Source organism: Drosophila melanogaster, chromosome 3L (assembly GCF_000001215.4).
Source record: "Drosophila melanogaster chromosome 3L".
Classification (NCBI taxonomy): Eukaryota; Metazoa; Arthropoda; class Insecta; order Diptera; family Drosophilidae; genus Drosophila; species Drosophila melanogaster.
The window spans coordinates 3,070,840-3,090,946 of record NT_037436.4 but is presented as its reverse complement, the minus strand read 5'-3'; the positions used below and the strand labels follow the sequence as shown (position 1 = coordinate 3,090,946).

The window sequence follows — 20,107 nt, the reverse complement described above, 5'->3', positions numbered from 1 at the left end:
TATTATTTTAAATTTATTTTTTATGGCCCCAGTCTTGCGACAGGGCACTACTAAAAATTATTTTAGACTCATTAGAGTGTTCCTCTCCACGGAAATCTTTAGTAAAAGGCGAAAGATTTATTCGACAATTGAAGAGAAACCAGAGTGCCTTTCAACAATTTTTATCAGCTACTCTATTCAGTGACTGCTTTAACACGTTGGGAATTATATGCACACCGGCTCGGTCAGTTCGCGCTAAAAACTGTTGCTCTCTTTTGGGCTGAAACAGAACTCACCCTTGATAAGGGATTTTGTGAGCGCGTTGTTTAAAATCCGCCCTGTGGTGATATGAATGTTCCGATGGTTCGCTCTCCATGCGCCTGCGCATAATTTAGTTAATTTTATTGCATATAGGATGTAACTCTTATATTCAATTCCATTCCTCATCCAGTCGATGATCACAAATATGAGCTTGATTATAAATTCTTGGACAGGAAAAGCCGTGCTGTCGAGCAAGAATAAAACATAGTATATTTAAAAATTTTATTATTTTTTTTATTGGTTTTCTCAAAAAGTTTTATACATTTTGTTTTTCGTTTCAATTAAATAATTAGTCTTACGTTGATGTACACAATAATTTAAAAAATAAAGTACGCCGTAATCTTGACAAACGGAAAGAGAGATAAAAAAGTACAAAAGTGTACGCAATCAAGAAAAATATTGTAAAATTTGAGTGAAAGTGAAGTGCATAAACCATCTAAACAGATCTAGATAAATCGAGTTGTAAACAAGTACAAAATAAGTATAAATCACACTAAGCTGGTAAACGAACCATCTACTGATTTGCATATTTTTTTTTCTTTTTTTTTTATAACACTTAGGATAGAATTGCCAAAATTGAAAAGTTTTGCTTAGCTGAATTGTGAGCGGACTCTGTAAAATTGGATCCTTTAGATTTCTTACTCTCCATCATCGTCATTTCGTTGCAACAAAAAATGATATCTATATGCAGTTGTTACGAGTCTTGAAATGAAATCGTACTTAATATGTATTTTAAAAGTTCCTTGCTTTTCTTTATCGTGTGATTTGGTATCTGGTATCTGTTGGTGGTGCGGAGTAGTTGAAGCCTTTCAGTAACCCCGATCTGTCGTTCTGTTTCAATTTAGATCGGATCGATCGACTTTCTATCATCGGTTGGGAGATATGCGGCCGCGCAGGCGCAACGCGACTTTTGGATTGAAGGATTGGAATATAGCGGGTAGGAGTTTTACAACTAGAGACAGACTTTCATTAGCAAAATATTGTACTCGGATGTTCAGCGCGTGCGTGGCAATACACATATGTACACATATGATCGCCATGTGAGAGCGTATCTTAATATGGACCAACACAAATGGTTCGAATGTAGATATTGCGTGTCGCAGACTCTTTCAAAATGGATGTATGTACATATCACGCTATTGGCCTAGACAATTTCTTCTCGATTTTAGTTGCGGTCTCGGTTTCGTTTCGTTTCGGTTACAGGTTTTTTTTTCGAGTTTTCAGTTTCAGTTTTTCATTAAGATTTGAGTATCTCGTTGAGCTACTTTCTAGAGTCGCGCTGTGCGTCGCTTTGCATGTTCCATGAACCAACATTTACATTTTCTTTACAAATACATAGTTTCTCATCTCGTTTTGTTTTTGGTTTTTGTAAACATTTTAAATTGTATTTAGAAAATTTGTGTTTTTCCATTTTAAAATATTTTGCTATAAAAAATACAGTTTGAAAAATAAAAAACGTTATCGGCTGTCGTTCTAGCTCGTCTGCGCCTTTCGCTTTTCGTTCCTATCCAATTGTTTTCGGTTTCGTAACTTCTTTTCCATGTATTTTTTGTTTACTGTAGGGGAGAAGAGGCAGGCGATCATTGTCAGACATGCTTTATAAACATTTGATGTGGTTCCTTGTTGTTCACTTTCTTAGTTTCTCTACGTTTCTCATAATCTTTATCCTTATCCATCTACTCTGCATTGAATTTATCTTTTTTTGTTGTTGCTCAACGATTTGCTGCACTGTTGCCATTGTTTGTCATTACAGTTATTTATTGTTGCAAAATTTTACAATTTTTTTCTTTCGATTTTTAATACATATTTATAAATACTTTCATCCTCTCTTAGCTCTGTAAAAATAGATCCATGTTTTCTCGGCTCTTTTTCGTGATTTCTTTTTTCCTTTTTTTTTTATGTATTTTTTGCATTTTTTAACAAATTTTTCAAATTTTTTTGCTTTTAGTTCGTTTTTCTTGTTTTTTTTTTTGTAATGTTTGCATTTTTTTGTGTTTTTGCTTTTTTCTTTTGGAGAGATTTCGGTTTCAAAAAGTTGTTGGTTTATTTTTTGTGGTTGCGGTTGTTTCTTTTTGTATTGTTTTAAATGCCTAAAATTTAGTTAAGAGCTAACATAACATTGGATATCGGTTTTCACTTTTTTTTTTTCTTTTAAGTTCCTTTTTCGGTTTGGCTTAACAATAAACATCTTCGTATTTTACTTGTTTATGGTTCTCAAAATGTCTTAGTCGTAATGAATGTTTTGCTTAGTATCTAATCCTTTATCGTAGTCGTTTTGTGGTCGTGCGGATGGTGGCTAAGTGAGCTGCGCGTGTTTTCTGTTTTTCTTTTACCCTCGGGTTGCTCAGTTGGCCGCACTTGACATCAGTTCGGAGAAGGCGTTCTCCAGACAATTCTTGAGTTCAGCATAGGAGACGATGAGTACCGATTGCTCGTCGCGGGACATCAGTTGCACCTGCAAATGTGGGCCAAGTTAGCTTTGTGAGACCTCCGAACCAGCTGGCCGACCTTTTCCGACTTTACTTACGCGCTCTATGGAGCCAGCATCCAGCTTGTTGAGGCATTGTACAATGTGTGCGTGATCTAGCCAGGGCCGGCCATCCTCAGTGACGGAATGGAACAAATAATCACGGAATAATTTCAACATGTATCTATCACCAGTCTCAGACCAAGTGCAGTCCAGATTAAAGCTGTAAATGAATGCATTGATATGAAGATTGTATTTTAAGCTTATGTGCATTAATTTGCAAACTTACTCGGGTCGCTCGTTGATGCTATTAAGTTTGACCAAAATGCGATATAACCGCCCGTTCTCCATCTCCTTGGCCAACTCGTCCTCCTGCATATCAATTTTGCTCTGCAGTGCATCCAGTTGCGTATAGAAGCGGGCACCAATCATCGGCATCAGGTCGGTCACGGAGCGACGATTATTGGTGGTGAAGAGGTAACTGAAAATCACACGGGTTATTTCGTCAGTTGAGTACCTATACCAGATTATACATACACAATAAAGTTTCGCAGATCGGTGGAGTAGTTTCGCGTGACCATATCGATGCTGGACTGGACATTGTCGCGTTGCACGGATTGAAGACAGCGGCAGGCCAAAGCTAATACTAAGCGACCCAAAGCGGTCAGATCGTCCTAAAGACATGCGAACCAATGTAATTAGTATTAGTTATACAGGAAAGTAGAAAAAACTATCTTACCTGCTGATGCATATTAACCAGCGCCAAGGGATTGGATGCATTCGGATCGAATTGCGTTATATCCGAAATGCAGCATGAGCTAAACCGTACACGCTTGCCCGTCACTATAATCTTTGTGGGATCCAGAACCCTAAGATGAATGATCAATTAGACTCTGGCTGTATAACAAGCGGGGTGTTACATACTTGCAGGCAAGACCGGCATGGTGGATGGCTTTTAAGCCGGCGGTCAGCTGCATGATGATCGACCAGATGGTGGCCTCCGGTAGCAGCGGTCCATTGCTCGTTCGCTGCATGTTACTCTTATGACTGCAATAAGTAAATAATTAATAATTTGAGCAACAATATGATCATGGTCAAAGAAAAACGAACCTGAAGGGGCGGGCCTCGCCTTGGAATGGATCAGTGTACCCGTTGGTCTCTGGCGCCGGAGTGAAGTATTTGGCCAGTAATGTTTGTGAGCCGGGATGATAGTCGTACACTAATACTAAAGCTGTAGGTGCCCGATAAAAATTATTGACATGGTAACTAGTAGGTTTGAATTTACCTAAAATACCCTACTTCATCTTCAGACTAAGTGAAGCCATAATATTGCAAAAGAATCAAGGTTAACTTTTAACTTTCTTTTTATCAGTGACTAACGATTTGTAATAAATATTCACTGACTAGTTAAGATTACCCAATTTGAAGTGCAGAGCTATAAATAGGAGCAGTAATCGCAACATTCCGCCATGCATGACATGTATACAATACATTCCTTGCAAACTTGGCAATCCTATCAGTTTAATGTACTCTAAATATAGTGTATTAACCTTCTAACAATACCCCAGTATTATACAGGTGACAACATCCTTAATGTCCAGGAGCAGCATTAAACACACACTTATAGCTAATAGCTAATGGTTCCAAAGACCTTTCCCCACTTACAGTTATCACCAAATGCTTTCGTCGTGAACACCTCACGCAGTTGTACCACATTCGTGTGCTGCAGCTTCTTCCACATCTCCACCAGCGTCATGCACTTGGTCGACTGCAGGCGGAAACCTAAAAGTACAATTAAAATGTTTACTAATGTACAATCGAGAAAGGAGTAACATCTACCCACCATGTATTCTTCGCAGGCAGTACTTGTAGCCCGTCGTGTTGTGCGTGGCCCTATAAGTGGTGGCGGGGAACGTGAGCTTGGCGTGCAACGGCTGCGCCGGCGGTTCCAGTGGATACAGGGCATGGTAGTTCTCCACCTCCAGCGGTAGAGCGTGCTGCGCAGCCTCCGCTGCGTCCATGATCAGGTTAGAGATCTCGTTGCGGGCGAGGACTTCGGCGCGCATCTCGTCGGGCATAAAGAAGGCCGACTCCAGCAGCGTCTTTGGCTGCATGGTGACCACGTTGGAGGACGGTCCCGGATACACATGCCCCGTGTACATCATGGCCGCCGGAACGCCCGCACTCATCGGCGCCACAGCACTCACGCCATGGAGAGCCGGATGCGTTCCATCCACCACCATGGAATTGACGACGGGCTGGCTGTTCTGTGCGTTGGCAGTCGGATAGAAGTATATGGTGCCGCCTACGTTCTCCTGTAAAAGAATTATTAAAGGATAATTAGGGAGTACATAAAGCAGGCAGTTTGATTTAACCCACCTGGTGCACGCTGGTGGGCAGCGCTGATGGTATGGGCGATGCTCCGTGCGGCGTCATCCCGTGCGGTGGCGACTTCTCACCTGGCCCTGCGCCCGAAATCATGGCTGCCGTTGGTGATTCCTGGCGCATCATGGCGCCCCTCCCCTTGAGCGGCGTCTGAGCGGACATGCTGCTGACGAACGGAGCTGCGGCGGGATTCGGTGGAGCGCCACTAATGGCAATGGGGGCGGAGGCGGCGGACACAGCTCCTCCGCCCACCGACGGCGGATGCTGTTGCTGTTTCTGTGGATGCTGTGGCTGCTGTTGTGCGATGGTTACAGAGGCGATGGATGCGGTCTTTTGCAGGGCGAGCATGGAGGCGCCACCGTTGGCCGTTTTGCTGATGGTCACCGAGGCGGAGGACGCCGATGACGTGGAGGAGGGAACTGCTGCTGCGGCGGCGGCGGCGGCTGCTGCTGCTGCTGCTGCGGCGGCTGTTAACCCATTGACGCCATTGAGCCCATTACTTAATTGCATGGGCGCGTTGTGATATGGTGCATAGAAGTTGGGCGTCGAGCCAAGGCGCGTTGGAATGAACTCGGGCGACTGCGGCGTGACCTGGGATGGGAAATTCATTAAATGAGAGTTATTAGCCACGATTTTCATGCGATTGTTTCGATTTTCTTATTCGGCAGGAGTCAATTTAAGGGGTTGCCGAATCGAAAATTGAAACACTCCTGTAAATAACACACAGTAAGACACTTTTGTACACTTTTTAGGATGGGATCGTAACTAAACTAACTACTATGCTAAGGGGCTAATAAGGGGTATAGACCTCTACGGAAGCATTCACTAGTCTAACACAGTTCATGGATGTCACGGAGAACAATGGGATGGGGAACCAGATATTTACGGCTTTACCTGGGACTTTTTATTTAGGGGCGAATCCAAATTAAGTAGTGAGAACCCGTTATTCAGCCCATAACCGCTCGGTGTGGCGACATTCTGTCGATTCTGGGATGAGAGACCAAAAATCGGAGTAGACGGATAGATTGAAATTCGGAGAGATACAAAGAAAAAAGTGAAAAATTCAGTTGTAGTGGGAGTTCAAATTAAAGATAGTAGAGCAAATAATAATTGGATCTTACAAATTACAAATATGAGTGGGGTTTTCAAGGAGGATTGCTTGAAATATCTTTGATTTCTTGTTTGAGTGCAGTTTGCTAAAAATACTACTGATTCAACCAGAGTGTTTTTGTCTAGTCTATGCCATTTTTATCTTATCTGAATAGCACAACTTCATATATCAGACATTGTTGTACGTATTAAGTAACTAATTATTCGGATCTTAAACTAAAATGTTTAACGCCTGTCTTGGTTGCATGACATTGCCATTGAATTGCTCCATTCGATTTGCTGATCTTCGCATTGTAAAAATGAATTGAGCGACAAATATGCCACTTAATGCCATTATATTCCGTATACTTTTCCATTAGCACGATTCCATGGCAATTATGCGGCTGGCACATTAATATTTTATAGTTAATAATTGCCGAGCTGTTTAAGATTCGCCAAACATATATGTATGTATGTACGCCCAGTTTTTGCCACCCCAGAGAGAATTCAAAATCCATGCATAAACAAAAATTGATATTTAACTTGCATATACGACTTATATGGCACTTTGTGTGTCAGTGGACCCAAAAATAAAATTGAAAAAAAAAAAATAAAACCGAAAAAGTCGGTCAAGTGTATATTATGAGCGACTGAGCGTTGAAACTGAAATGGTTCGAGTAAATTGAGTGAAAACAAATAAAGCATAATTAAAAATACTTGAGCAAACGTGGCCAGCTGTTAATTTGGGGGCCAACAGCTGCTTTCAGTGGGTGGTTTTCGATGGGCAGTGGTGTTATCATAATCTCCCCTCAACTCTTATCGCCCTGTTTTCGTGAGTTTCTTATTTTGGAGGGACTCTGATAAGAGCTAATTGAGGGAATGGGAAGTTAGCTTACCATATAAGTGGCGAGTTTACTCTCTGACGGTATTCCATTCGTTGGCGAGAAGAAAATTGGATCCATAGCAGCCGTATCTACAAATAGAGCACAAAAATGGGAATTACTATAGTGAGAGAGTTGCGTTACAGCCGATAATTGATTAGAAATCAATTAAACAAACATCAACATGAATACTATGTTTGCTGTTGGCGCGATAAGCCTGCTCCATCAAACTATTCCGCACCCCCTTCGATGCCCTCCCATACCCTCCCCTCCCATCCCTACCCTTTTCAGTTCCTCACACTTTCCAACCCCACACCAAAGTTCTTGTTATTTTCCACAGTTATCGATACGACGATAACGCGCGTAGGTCCAACATTTTTGGAGTATGCGCAATATATATGGCTGTTTGGCTGCTCCCGCTTCCTCTTGCGACTCCAGGTCGACGCAAATAAAGCCAAGACGCAATTTCTGCGGTAAACAACTGAGCCGCCAAACTTAGAACTTGGCAATTTGCACATTTTAAAGGAAATATAATAATACAACAGCATACATATTTGTATGTAGTATAATCGGTATATGCGTGCGTGCTACGGTCAGGCTGCTCAGGTGTTAATCACTATACCTTCCTCCTATGTAGACAACTCGGAAGCAGCGCCGTCATGACTAATCCACGTATGAGTGCTATGCTGGGTTCTTGGTCAGCTTTCAAAGTTCTCTAAAATTCGAACGACTCTCCACCGGATATTCGAGTGCTGAATCAATGCTAAGCAGACTCCCCTCGACTTGTTTCGAGATTCGAATGCAAGTGAATTTGCCTTCGACAAACCGAAAGTGAAAAATTTAATTTGAAAAGCAAAGCATTTGATTCGGGGTACGGGGCCAATGCCTCTTGCCAATGTACGAAGAGAAAACAAGTGATATTGGCCTTGAATTCGCTATATAGCATATAGACGAATATACGTACAAATATTTTATATTTATATGGAGCAGGTTGTATTCACTATTCGTGCAATTTCGGCGGGGAGACGACGACGAATGATACGTTTATCGACTACATTTTATCAGATACTGCAGATATATACTATAATATAATAAATGTAGCAAAGGATTATACTTTTTTTTTTTGATATGGGCTAGTAAGGCTAGAGTGCTTGAATTCTAAAACAACTCAAATGTTTTTGAAATGTTACTTTCGAATAATTTCGCTGCTATCAGAACACTGAATCATATAAATTTTGTTTTGAAGGGTAGTTAGAATTCGTAGGCCAAATATTGATTATGAATTGAGAGATAATTGTTGCTGTTGATGATGCTGTGGCCATATAAGCAATAATTCGTAGCCCGATTTTATTTATTTGACTTCGAATTGAAAAACAAACACACGAACGAGCGAGCGAACAGAAAGCAAAACGATTTAATTGAATGCCCACATATGTTAATGATAATTATTATGTGTGCCTTAATTTATTTATATTCTGTGCACTGGGCAGGGTAATTAGGGGGCGGAGAAGGTGGGCGATAACCTGTTAGGACTGGGCCACAGTTTGAGAGCCTCAATCAGGTGTTGTTGTCCACAGTTGGGCTGGCCGAAACTTACTTGAACATGGCCAGAATCAAAGTTGTTTCTCAGTTTACATAAATCGCTGGCCACTGCTTGTTTGTTGGCATGACGTCGGCAGAAAAATAATGTATATGTAGGCACGTCTATACTTTAGGGTTTACGTGAGCGATTTTGGTCTTCAGTTATATATACATATATATGTAAGTATTCAGTTTATATTTACACATAGAAAACCGATGATTATTGGGCCGTTGCCTTATGCTGCGTTTCGCGGTGAAATGGACAGCTTTGCTTCAAAGATCACGAACGCGTTCATGAAAACGCCACACTCAGATACATACATATACACGTTTGTGTATACATACATACATACATATATATTTTTTCGAATTCGTATATAGATAGTCACACGTTTGGGGAGCAGGCCAAACAATAACAAAAACCGCGCTGTTACGTCACGTTAAGTGAATATGTAGATGTGGCAGAGCGGTCTTAAGGCCTACCATTTACCGCCCAGCTGGGCTCACTTTGTTGCTGTTATTCAAAGAGCAGAGGCGCGTAATTGTTTTCGTGTAAGTGTAATGAATATGCAAGCGGTGAAAATAACACATCGGATCGGTTAAAATGGGGGGACCAACCAAGACCATCGATCGCGCCACGAACCGAGCGGCAGTGCAGCGTTCTCTAAACTGAAACCCCCAACCGCTGTTTTGCTTTGGGGAAACGCGGCAGGCAGCGACTGCGCACAGTGGTCGCAAAAGCTACGAAATCTAAATGAATTCGTTTGTGCTTCCATAAATTTGTTCACCACACTGCAGAGATTTGTGTTCGAATCTATTTAAATTTAAATATATTGTCTATTCCTATTTTGAAATATATCCACATCTGTACTTTTAACATGTTTTACTGAATTTACTAGTTCGTTCCACTGTGCCTCTGCTGGCTGGAGAGTGTGAGAGCCAAAAAAAAACAGAGAGCGCGAGCCCCACAGTGCGTGTCAAACTGTGTGACGATGACAGACGAGCGGCGAAGACAAAGTGGGCGTGTGGTGTGGGGACCGCTCGCTCGCCCGTCCATCCGATTAACTGTAAATATGTGGTCATAGCCGCAGATGGTGCTGTTGCTTGCATATTGCTGCAGATACAGTCAAGCAGTGCTATCTTCAATTTGCACTGAATAAAGTTGGCAGAATTTATAGATTAGGGGTTGCTTGAGAAATCTCTGGAAACTCATACATAACTCTATAATAATTTCCGAACACATTCATGTATTCATGCTTAGCATGGATGGATTATAAGTACATAATTAAATACGAAGACTAGCCATAATGTTACCCAACTGCTCAATTCTTCTATTAATTAGCCTATCAAGCGTATAGTTTAATACTCCCACGATTGTAGTTTGGGCCAGCTAATCACCACTGTACTGGGAAAGTTCAAGCTCTGGAGGCACACGCGCAGCAGTAAGAACAATGAAAATCCATTGGCGTTGTTTGTTTGTTTGTTTGTTTGCTTATTTATTGCTCTTACAGCACAAAAGTGCTCACAGTTTGAGAGGCCCCCAGTCTCGGTTGCAATGACCCTTATACACCACGATCGCAGGGCATCGCATTCTGATTACGCACTGCAAGATATTATGATCATTTCGTTTTTGATATTCAACAGATAAATATTTAACAGACGCGTAAATCTCTAAAAAGTTACTTTTATGATCTATATATGCTAACTTTTAAGTAAAATACCAAACTATAATTATTTTTTTCGGTGCAATCGCCAAAACTAGTATTTTGCGGATTCTAATTATGAGAGTGGGGCTGTAAGCGATCATCTGATAAGTTCACATCCAATGGGGAGCGTTGGAGGGTGGAGCGTGGTGGGAAGGGATTCACGCACACACGTGGCCATCGCCTTATGGCAAGCAGTCGGTGTAATAATAATTCACTCGCACACATTTGTAAGTACATTATAAATAAAATATTTATAGCCAAGGCTTTGCCTTCATTATCAGCCCAACCGCAATCAAACAGTGGGCACAATCGGATCAGTATTACATATACATACATATGCATATAGATAGAAGTACCTACAAGGTGTATATAATGGTAGCCCTATCCCTATACTAATGTTTTCGAGATCATAGGAATTCGATAGAAACCCAGAATGGAGAGACTTCTGGCCAGAACTATAAAACATTTTAAAATGTCATTTCAGGTTAAATGATAAGAAGACACTTCACCTGAAAACTCAAAAGATAAGAGTCCATAAGTCGAGCACATTATCTGTAATTGAAAAAATAATAGTCTAGTTGGTTTTGAAAGATAAAAAAGGCATGGGCTAAATGAATATTACTCTAAATTCTTTACAATGGTTAATTTGCAAAACAATCTATATTTTAGATTCATTAACTAATTAAGGCAAATGATAACATAATTAGATACCTCTATTAAGGAATAAAAGCCTTTTGAAGAACAGTGTTCATAATAGCAAAAGCAATATAAATTGTTTATAGCATTACAGTCATGTGACAAAACGGGTAAAAAGTGCTAAATGCGCTTGAACTTTGAGCTTTGCCTTGTTTTTAAGAAAATATTTCCATGTTGATCCAGCTGAATATTTTAAGTGCCTATGTAGCACTTGAAGATTGTAAAGGCTAATTGAGTTTCACTATAAATATAAACATTTAGTTATGATTTGATGTGTACATAAATTCCTATACTATACTTCCTATAAACCTAGCACACTATTTTCCCACCAATCTCCTTCTGTGCGGTTAAGGAATAAATTAGTTCTGTTGGTGGGAACCCATGATCGAGTTGCCTTCTGTTCCATTGGCCGCATCTCTAAACTTGGCCAACAGCACCGTAAACCGCTTGACAAACGTTTTTACAGCCGATCTTGATCTGAGCCTGATATCGCGCAAAGCTAACCTCAGCAAGCTGAGCGGTTTTTTTTTCGTTGGCCAACAGACAAGTTTGGTTGGTTTACTGCCACTACAGCGGCAAAAGGCAACGCAGAGCGGCAGAAACACGGCAACAGTTTGACCCAATTTTTCGCTGAGCAACCAACAGCTGCTTTCAATCATAAACGTTTGAGCCGAACAGCTGTTTGCAATCGCTTGGGGCGGGCGATAAGGTCAAGTCGGGGGGTTTTCATGCGCTAGATAACATCTACATAGCTGGAAATACATCCATGTATCTGCAAACTCAACTTGACTAGCAATGGCAACAGCCACTACGAAAACGAAATCGTACGAAATGTAAATTGTGTGTAAATATGTACACACGAAATTAAGCCTACTCGCGTTTTTTATTTATTCGCCATTCGTATTCATTTTCGTATGCATGCGATTTCGACAGCGCGAAGTTTTAAATTTTCGAAATGCGGCCATCGAGTTGACAAAGAAAAAGTCAGGGGGCCGAAAGGGGGCAGTCGGGGGAGCTGAAGTAGGTGGGGGTGACAACAGTAGCGGAAGTTGTAAATGTGAAGCGGGCCGCAAAATGATATGCAGACTGGCAGAGCAATACAGTCAAACTTCGGTAAATCGAACCGGTATCATGAGAATTGTGAAGAAAAACGTGATATTTGAAGTGATAATGTAATATGAATAAAATTCAAGTTGTGTCAACATTGAAAACTAAGCGGCCAAATGCTTTTATCAATATAGAAATATTTCAGGATTAGGAAATTCGTAATACAATAGGCGAAAAAGGGAATGTGGACTGTTCAAGACTTTGTAATTTCATTAATTTTAATCTTAATGCTGTTATCACTAAATAAGTTTGACGTCAAGAGTGTGAGACTTTAAAATCGTTTATTCACTTAGCAAGTAAAATTCAAATAGGGTCTGAGTCCATTCAAATTATTGTATAGAATTCTAAAGAATTTGATTCACAGAAATATGCGAAAGTGAGATATAGGGAAGTAGGACTGTAGAATTGGAGCACATTGTGAAAGTTCTTTTTGACTCCCTCTCCGTAGCCCTTCGGCTGGATGCTTCTTCTTTGTGTGTCTCAGTTTCAGAGTCAGCATTTGATTGATGCCCTTGTGTGATTGACGGCAGAAGCAACAACACTTTACCTCGGGGGGTTAACACATGTCACGCATTATATTCCGAAGCTCAACTGTTTTTTTTTATCGCTCCACTTTTCCAGCACGTTAACCGTTAAGACCCCCACACAGACGCAAAAACACAAGCACACACAGACAGAAGCAGCACTCACACACTGGCATTTGATAATTCCGCAGACACAGGCGTAGGTGTCGAAGGGGGCGGTCGTGGGTTAAACAGGCGCTTTTGAAAATACCCGCCGTTCGCGACCGCTGCCAAAGAGTGACTAACAAAAAACACAGAAAAAGCAGGCGGCGGAAAGCGAGAGAGAGCAACGGGGATTTAGAGAGACGCGAGAAAACGAAATAAAAGGCAAACACCTCTCAGCACAAAAACACGAAGCGAAGTGCAAAAGCAAACAGCCAAGCGCAACAATGCGAAAACAACAAAAACAAACACTTAAATGAAAATATAACCAGAAGAATTGACAAAATGAAATCCGCCAACAAAGCGAACAGCGAAGAAAACAAAACAAAATGCTAAAGCTGCGAGCGCGTGATAACACAGTTTGAGAGGCACTGGTTCGAACAGATAACTCTAAATATTCTAAGAATGGAATTGATAATGGAAATTGGTGAAGCATATTTAGCAATAATTAATGTGGATACTTATCAGTTTATCTTTTAAAAAATGGTGTAATTAAATGCCTAAGTGCACAAACGTACATATATAAATGATCCCGCTTAGCAATTCTAATTCATTCATTTTCATTTATTATCATTTTATTGTTTCAGATATCTTTCTTTTAAACCATATTCAAGGATTGCGAAACTCCTCCCTAGAACAGATTACTTCTACTCTGTTCTTCAACGATTTACGCAGAATCCGGTTGCTATAATAACTCCGTATTTGCATGAAAACGTACCGGATATCCGTGTTGTCGGCCAGCAAGGAACTGGAGATAATGGCACCGACCAGAGGCAATAAAACCGGCGGACTCTCCACTCCGAGATTGCCATATTGTGTGGCACGGCACGTGTTTGGGCCACGCACTTGGCCAAATTGCTTTATGGCCACTAGACAGCGGGCACAGGCCCGGCGGCGTAGTTACGAGATATTCGGGGGACATATCCCATTATAATGGGCGGGAAATGAGAAGTGGGAAATGAGAAATGGGCGGAACAGCCCGGGCGTATGAGTAATGCGTGTGTGCACAGCATTTTGGCCCAAGGGCGCAGTGTGATTTTTGGCAAGAAGCGAATGCGAAATTAAATAGCCAAGAAGGCACGAAAAGACAAAAGGGAGGGAAAGGCGTCGTAAGACGTGGGAAAGACCATGCTGGTGTCATTATTAGCCGCTTTTGCCAAAATGAGAGGACGAAGGCGAAGATACATATGTACATGTGTATATGCAAAAGACGGGTGCGTGCCAACAAAAGAATGTGTTGCATACTTTCCAGCGCGACGCCTTGGAATTTTGCGAAAAAGCTGCTGCACAAACAAAAGTGATAAGTCTGGCACATTAGCGACGTCAACTTGTCTGCAATGTCGCTCGCAGCACGATAATTAAATTATGTGCCACAAAACAAAAGAGGCAGATGGCGATTTTAACGCTTAAGTCGCGATTATTCCAAAATAATAATTGCATAATTGCAATCGAAATCAAAATTTTCGTAAAGATATCCATTAAAAGTAAGAGTTTTGCTTTATTTTTATGTTATAAAATAAATTAATGACTGTTTTGTGCTGCTTTTGATTTGTTCTTATCGCCTATCACCAATCGATTGGTGACGAGCTCAATTCTCCTCATGCAATTTAACTTTAATTCTAACCAGGAATTAATGAATTTTCCATCGTGACTTGATAGCGCATTCTTAAAAACAATGACACGCGAAGTGAGTCATGTCGCGCGAAAAAAGCTGACTAACTAAAAATAAACCTGGTGGGTTAATAATAAAAGATGCCAAGCCCCATTCTATCATTCCAAAGAGCCCCTCCATAATTGATACAACTAAATTTAGCGGCGTAAACAAAGGCTGTGAGAAAAGCACCGAATGAACGGAACGGGGAGCGCTGATGGAAAAGTTATTCGCAGGCAATTTCCGTGAAATGTTGTAAACAAATAGGCGAAGAGCGGGCTTCCTGTCGCGGCAGACAGAAAATCCGAGAGTAATCAATCGATAGTTATGTTTTTTTATTCCAGCATCTATAGTTAGCTCCCGCACACTTTTCCCAATGTTTTCGATACACTTTTCATGTCTCGTGCACTTGTCGCACAATAAAAAGCGGAAGAACAAAAGCAAAAACCTTTTTCGAATCGTTAGGCAGTAAAAAAGTTGATAGAAATAAAATTAAGCCCGGCTCGATATTTATTTCTTTTTGTTTATGTTTTTTTTTTTTGCACAGATGAATCGACGGTCGGCAGAAAGGGGGGGCTTTTAGTTGGTGCGTCAATAAAGTTGAGCGAAAATATTTGCACAGCGTTCAACCGACGAACAAACGAGGCGCTTTCCTTTTGTTCTTCGCTGTTTTATGGCTCATAAACAAAGGCCCAAATTGAATGTTTGGCGATTGAAGCCCAGAGAGCTGGAAGGAACTGGCCAACAGCTGGTCTGGAGACCCCATTAAAGATGGCCATACACACAGAACCAGTTGCTCGCCACTTTTTCATGGCAGACGAAACGTTCTAACGGCACGAAAAGGCTTAAATAATGGTCACAAATCATGAAGTAAGACGATTCATAATACCCATAACTGTCCGGTATTACGTATAAAATATGATTTTTGGGGGCTTAAATGCAAAATGTGGACATCTTTGGAAGTTCACTTTGCTTTAATTTTTATGCCACATTTAAAATCACAAGAAAAAGATCATGATATCCTGTTTAAATGTAATTTGATGCTTTTCCTGTATTCATGTGGACTTTTCCGGTTTCTGGCAAGGTGTTTCCATCCGCTTTTGGCCAAAAAATTAAAACACATAAACAGAGAGACTGCCGAGCTGAAGATCTCCAATTTCGTCTGAGCCTCTCTTGTTTACGCTCGGCCCAATCGGCCCAAAACAAAGGAGGGACAAGCGAAGATGGAAGGAGCGAGTTGGTAAACCAGTTTTCCACCGCACTCGACCAGAACGGACGCCGTCGGAAAAGGAAGCGGAGAAGAAGGAGTGAGTGGCAGGGCCATCAACAGGTAACCCAGTGCACCTACAGGCCACGCAGCACCATCCAGAAGTAACCAGCGCCATCATATTGTACCATTGTCCATCCTATCAGCATCATCGTATCACCAAAGTCAATGTGTTTCCGTCAGCTGCCGTTGGCCTCAGCTCAGCAGGCCAGAAAGCCAGAAAGCCAGATGAACCGAAAGCTCGAAAGGAGCTGCCATTGTTGATAGCGCTGTAATTCTGGTTCGCTGTTGTTTTGATCGGTCTGAATTTTGGGCTCTGCAAACGGGTTTGCGAGTGCATTCATTCAGCCCAGCCAACCCCCTCTGCCACCTATTACCAATTTACTTAGACTGCTTGGTTGTTGTTATACCCTTTCTTGTAATTCGGAGATTTTAACTTGGCTAAGATGGCTTAAAGCCATCTAGCTTAATCCTTCGATCCCAAATTGGTATTGCTACCGCTTTTTATTATTCGTGCAAATTATTTTTATTGAGAAATGTGAAACAGAATCTACTTGGTAAAGAATGATTGTGAAAAACACCCTGAATGTCCTAGGACATCCTGTACAATATCCTTTCGACGATCAAATATTTATGGTATAATGGGATAATATGTTAATGTTACACTGTACAAAGTCACCCTAAAGAGAGTATCCCAAGCTTCAGTGCCCGTTGGAAAGCAGCCTTTGTGCTGGTCTCATTGTTTTGGCTCTGGTTTTGGCAAAGGGCAGGGAAGCGAGGAAGTGGTTTTTCCTGCCGTACCTGTATGAGTTTCCCTGTCTCGGCCTCTCTATGACCATCTCTTTCGCAGGACAAAGAAAATGCATGAGGAGAATGCAGAGTGTGTGGAACTTGTTCCTGATCCCAGAGGGGTTGCAAGGAGCAGTAAATGGGAATCTGAGCGTTTCCAGGAATAACAAAACGATAATCGATGGTATTGCAGCGAGGAATGTACGTAATTAAAGGGAAGTGTATAGATTGTTTTGGGGCAGATTGATTATGCCAAGATTCTCTGTTCTAGGCCGCTACTCCATCCCGTCCCTATCCCTCTCTCTCTCACTCTCGCATTCTCTGCCTACTTATCTCCTTCGCCTCCTTTGTTCCTCGGTCACGTCCATGTAATTGCCAATAATCACAATATGCGCTTCGGTAGGAAAATTCAATTTACATGCCGCCAGTGGAGAGAAAAAACAAGAGAGGCGCAGAATTGAATTACAGGATGACCCCGGTGAGAACGCTTATGAAATATGCCAAAGGTGACTTTCAATTAAATGCCACCCAGCCAGAGGCGTGCGAAGGATTTAAAAAGGGGCAGATAAAATAACGTACTAACCGATCAATATAAGAAAGCTGATCTATGATTAATCACTGAGTTAAGCTCATAAACATACCAATTTTATTATTACAATCATAGAATAACTATGTATATGAACAACTTGTTTGATGGGGGGGTCATTTCACCCCGCCAACCCCTCTCCAATACGCTCCTGCCACCAGCTGTGGTTCTGCTCTTACGTTCCCTGTCTTTGCTTGTGTTTGATTTCCTTTGCTTTTCTGGCTTTGTTTTTGCTTACCTGCCGGGAAGAAATTGTTCAAGAACGTTGACATTTTTCTCTTTCGCTCCCGCCTTCGCCAATTCCTCGTGCGCTCTCTTTCTTTTCGTGGTCCTTCTCGTTTCGTTACGCTTTGTTTTTGCGTTTGTTTTCGTTTTAATGTGCACTGAGTTAAAAACTTTTTCTTGGTTTTTTCGTTTTGTTTTCGATTTTTTTGTAGTTCTTTTTAATAATTTTGTAGAAAATATTGAAACAAAAATTTAAATAATACATACAATCCGCGCTTAACTGCTAAGTTTCAAATAACACATTTTCACATTGTACGTTTCGAAAATATTTTTTTCTTTCACTTTTTCACGTAAGTTTCTTGCAGTTGAAATGCATTTTCGGGCAAATGATTAACAATTGAGGCGCGTCGACTGTAAAAAGCGAGAAAGAGAAGAACATTGAATTAAAATAAGTAACGGTAAGCGAAAAACAGTTGTTTGTTTTTGCAAAACGGGGCGACAAAATGAAATCCCGAAACGCAACAGTGAGTGGGAGTGAGAGGGCGGTATAGCTTGGATTTCATTAAATTTTCCAAAGTGAGTCTGTGTGGGTGTACGAGGACGCTTTTTCCTACACATATACAGACACAATTGCGCGCATATTTGCTTACGTTTTCCACACTTTTTTTCATTTCGCACTTGGTTACTCATATTTTTAGAGTTTTATATTTAACACCATCCAAAATACATACACACTGAACCTAAGCCAACATATTGTGTAGTTAATTGCCTGTTTCATTGTTAGCTTTTGAATTGCTTTCAGTACCGTAATTACTTTAATGAGGATATTTCCTTGAAAGGAGCTGCTGTTGCTATATTGTATACATTTTCATTACCATTTTCCAACGATTTTGCAAATAAGAAAAACGCAACACACACACCGCGCGATTGGCGCTGCACGAATGAAGAAAACGCAAAGAAGATCCAACAGCCAAGCCAAATGGAGTCCACAAACGACCCCCGAGTGTTGTATACATGTACGTCCGTCTGTGTGTGTGTGTGCACAGGAGGTCGGATAAAAACAACAACTGCCAGCTGTGTGTGCAACAAAGTGGATGTGGATTCCATTCGAGGAGTGTTGGGAAAACATCCGCGCTCAAGGGGTTACATGGACTTTAGCTATTGTTAATAATTTTAATTAACATATATATCATTTTATGCAAAGAAATTTAACAGATTGTATAAAGTCCCTCATGTTTTTCAGCTGATAAATGCTGGATATGAAATACGTATTCTTTCAAAGAGAAATCCTTTGACACGCTACTGAAGTTCCATTATTGAATATAATGTAATAAAATAACTTTTAAAAATGGCGAAACCCCTTTATGGTATTGTAACACTTCACCTTCAAGTGGCCAGGACGTTTTGCAGAAACCCTAGCAATTGGCGTTGTTATACACACATGCATATATACACAAAATAAATACATATACATATGTAAGTTTTTGGCTGGGGGGAGTTCAACAGGACCCAACAGCTGGCCACAGGTTGCGTTCCACATAGAGAAATGTGGGAGCCTGGGCTCCAAACGCGATCCACACTCCAGCCATATTTGTGGAACGCGACAAACAGCTGGCTAGGAAAAGGGGAAGAGGACGCAAAGGGGAAGGGAACGAAAAGAAGGGGAAGAGAAAAAGCAGGAGCAAAGGAAATAAGAACACATATGTATACGATTTGTTTTTTGAGTGGGAACAGCTGGAAATAATTAACTAAGTTCACTAAGCAAGCCAAAAGCCAATTTATAAGTGTAGTTTTGTTACAACGTTTTTGGAAATATTTTTATTTTAATTTTCAAAAATTTTCATAATAATTGCACGTGAATTAAAAGTCAATTCATTAAGTTTTTATTTTCATTAAAGTTTTTAATTCACCACCGAAAATGAAATTGAAGCCATCTTGGTCACCAAATTTTTAAGACGCAATTTGTCCAAATGGTTCTTATAACGCAAGCCAGATAGCAAATACGTATAGTTTTTTGTTCAACACGCCAACGATTTGTTTTTGTTATTTTTCAAATTGATGCCGCTGTTGCACACACACACACAAACACAAAAAATGCCAAACACACAGCGCACAGCGAAGTGATACAAAAATGTCTGCTGAGAAAACTGCGATTTTTCGCTCTTTAATCCACGTTTTCCGTACCTCCACTGACCAGTCATAGTTCACTTTGCGAGAGGTGACTTCATAAAGAACCTGCCGTTTGTGTTTTGTCAAACTTTTGTACATTTTAAAGACAAAATCACAATATTTAATTTCTTACATGTTTTCCGTTTGCCGCAAGCAGTGTGACCGCATCTCGCGAGTGACGAGTTCCGTACTGCCGGATATAAGGGCAGCACATTAAACACGAATGGATTCGTTTTCAATAATATACTTGTAAAATTATATATATGAAGGCAGATTTTGCTATATTATTTTAATGCTATTTTATTTTGAAATGGTTAATTTAATAATATTTGTTATTTTATTACTTTGTAAAGGGGATGGTGTCCCTGCTAACGATCAACCAGGGCTGGAGAAACACAGACAATAGAAAAACATCGATAGGCTTTGCCAATAACATCGATACGTTATACTAGTATTTTGCCTAATATAAGATTTGGTCACACC

The 20,107-nt window shown here is 40.7% G+C and overlaps 1 protein-coding gene and 1 non-coding gene across 17 annotated transcripts; both read right to left on the bottom strand.

Moving 5' to 3' along the window:
- Positions 1 to 23: 23 nt before the first annotated feature.
- snRNA:U5:63BC (small nuclear RNA U5 at 63BC) lies at positions 24 to 146 on the bottom strand. Its single transcript, NR_001933.1, has one exon. It is a non-coding gene; the product is annotated as a small nuclear RNA U5 at 63BC (small nuclear RNA).
- Positions 147 to 540: 394 nt separating this feature from the next.
- PAN3 (Poly(A) specific ribonuclease subunit PAN3) lies at positions 541 to 19,814 on the bottom strand. Of its 16 annotated transcripts, none has more exons than NM_139510.4 (15): positions 19,640 to 19,814; positions 17,469 to 17,866; positions 10,919 to 10,961; positions 7,138 to 7,214; positions 6,047 to 6,139; positions 5,147 to 5,743; positions 4,611 to 5,082; positions 4,433 to 4,549; positions 3,878 to 3,998; positions 3,692 to 3,814; positions 3,507 to 3,636; positions 3,305 to 3,441; positions 3,057 to 3,248; positions 2,828 to 2,990; positions 2,313 to 2,755 (listed from the first exon to the last, which is right to left on the bottom strand). In NM_139510.4, the coding sequence occupies exons 3-15, from the start codon at positions 10,956 to 10,958 to the stop codon at positions 2,645 to 2,647; spliced, it is 2,373 nt and encodes a 790-aa protein (NP_647767.1). In that variant the 5' UTR covers positions 10,959 to 10,961; positions 17,469 to 17,866; positions 19,640 to 19,814; the 3' UTR covers positions 2,313 to 2,644. The 16 variants fall into 16 exon arrangements, with proteins under 16 accessions (NP_728799.1, NP_728798.1, NP_728802.2 ...); NM_206260.3 differs by lacking the exon at positions 10,919 to 10,961 and having other exon boundaries at positions 19,640 to 19,690; positions 19,758 to 19,814; NM_167977.3 differs by lacking the exon at positions 10,919 to 10,961 and having other exon boundaries at positions 541 to 2,755.
- Positions 19,815 to 20,107: the final 293 nt, after the last annotated feature.

Bases quoted from the DNA above. Each gene is read 5' to 3' on its own strand.
- PAN3 (NM_139510.4), bottom strand. From the start codon at position 10,958: ATGTGCTCGACTTATGGACTCTTATCTTTTGAGTTTTCAG. The intron at 3,442-3,506 runs GTAAGATAGTTT...GCATGTCTTTAG, and splicing joins TGGTTAATATGCATCAGCAG to GACGATCTGACCGCTTTGGG. The intron at 2,756-2,827 runs GTAAGTAAAGTC...CCACATTTGCAG, and splicing joins ATGCTGGCTCCATAGAGCGC to GTGCAACTGATGTCCCGCGA.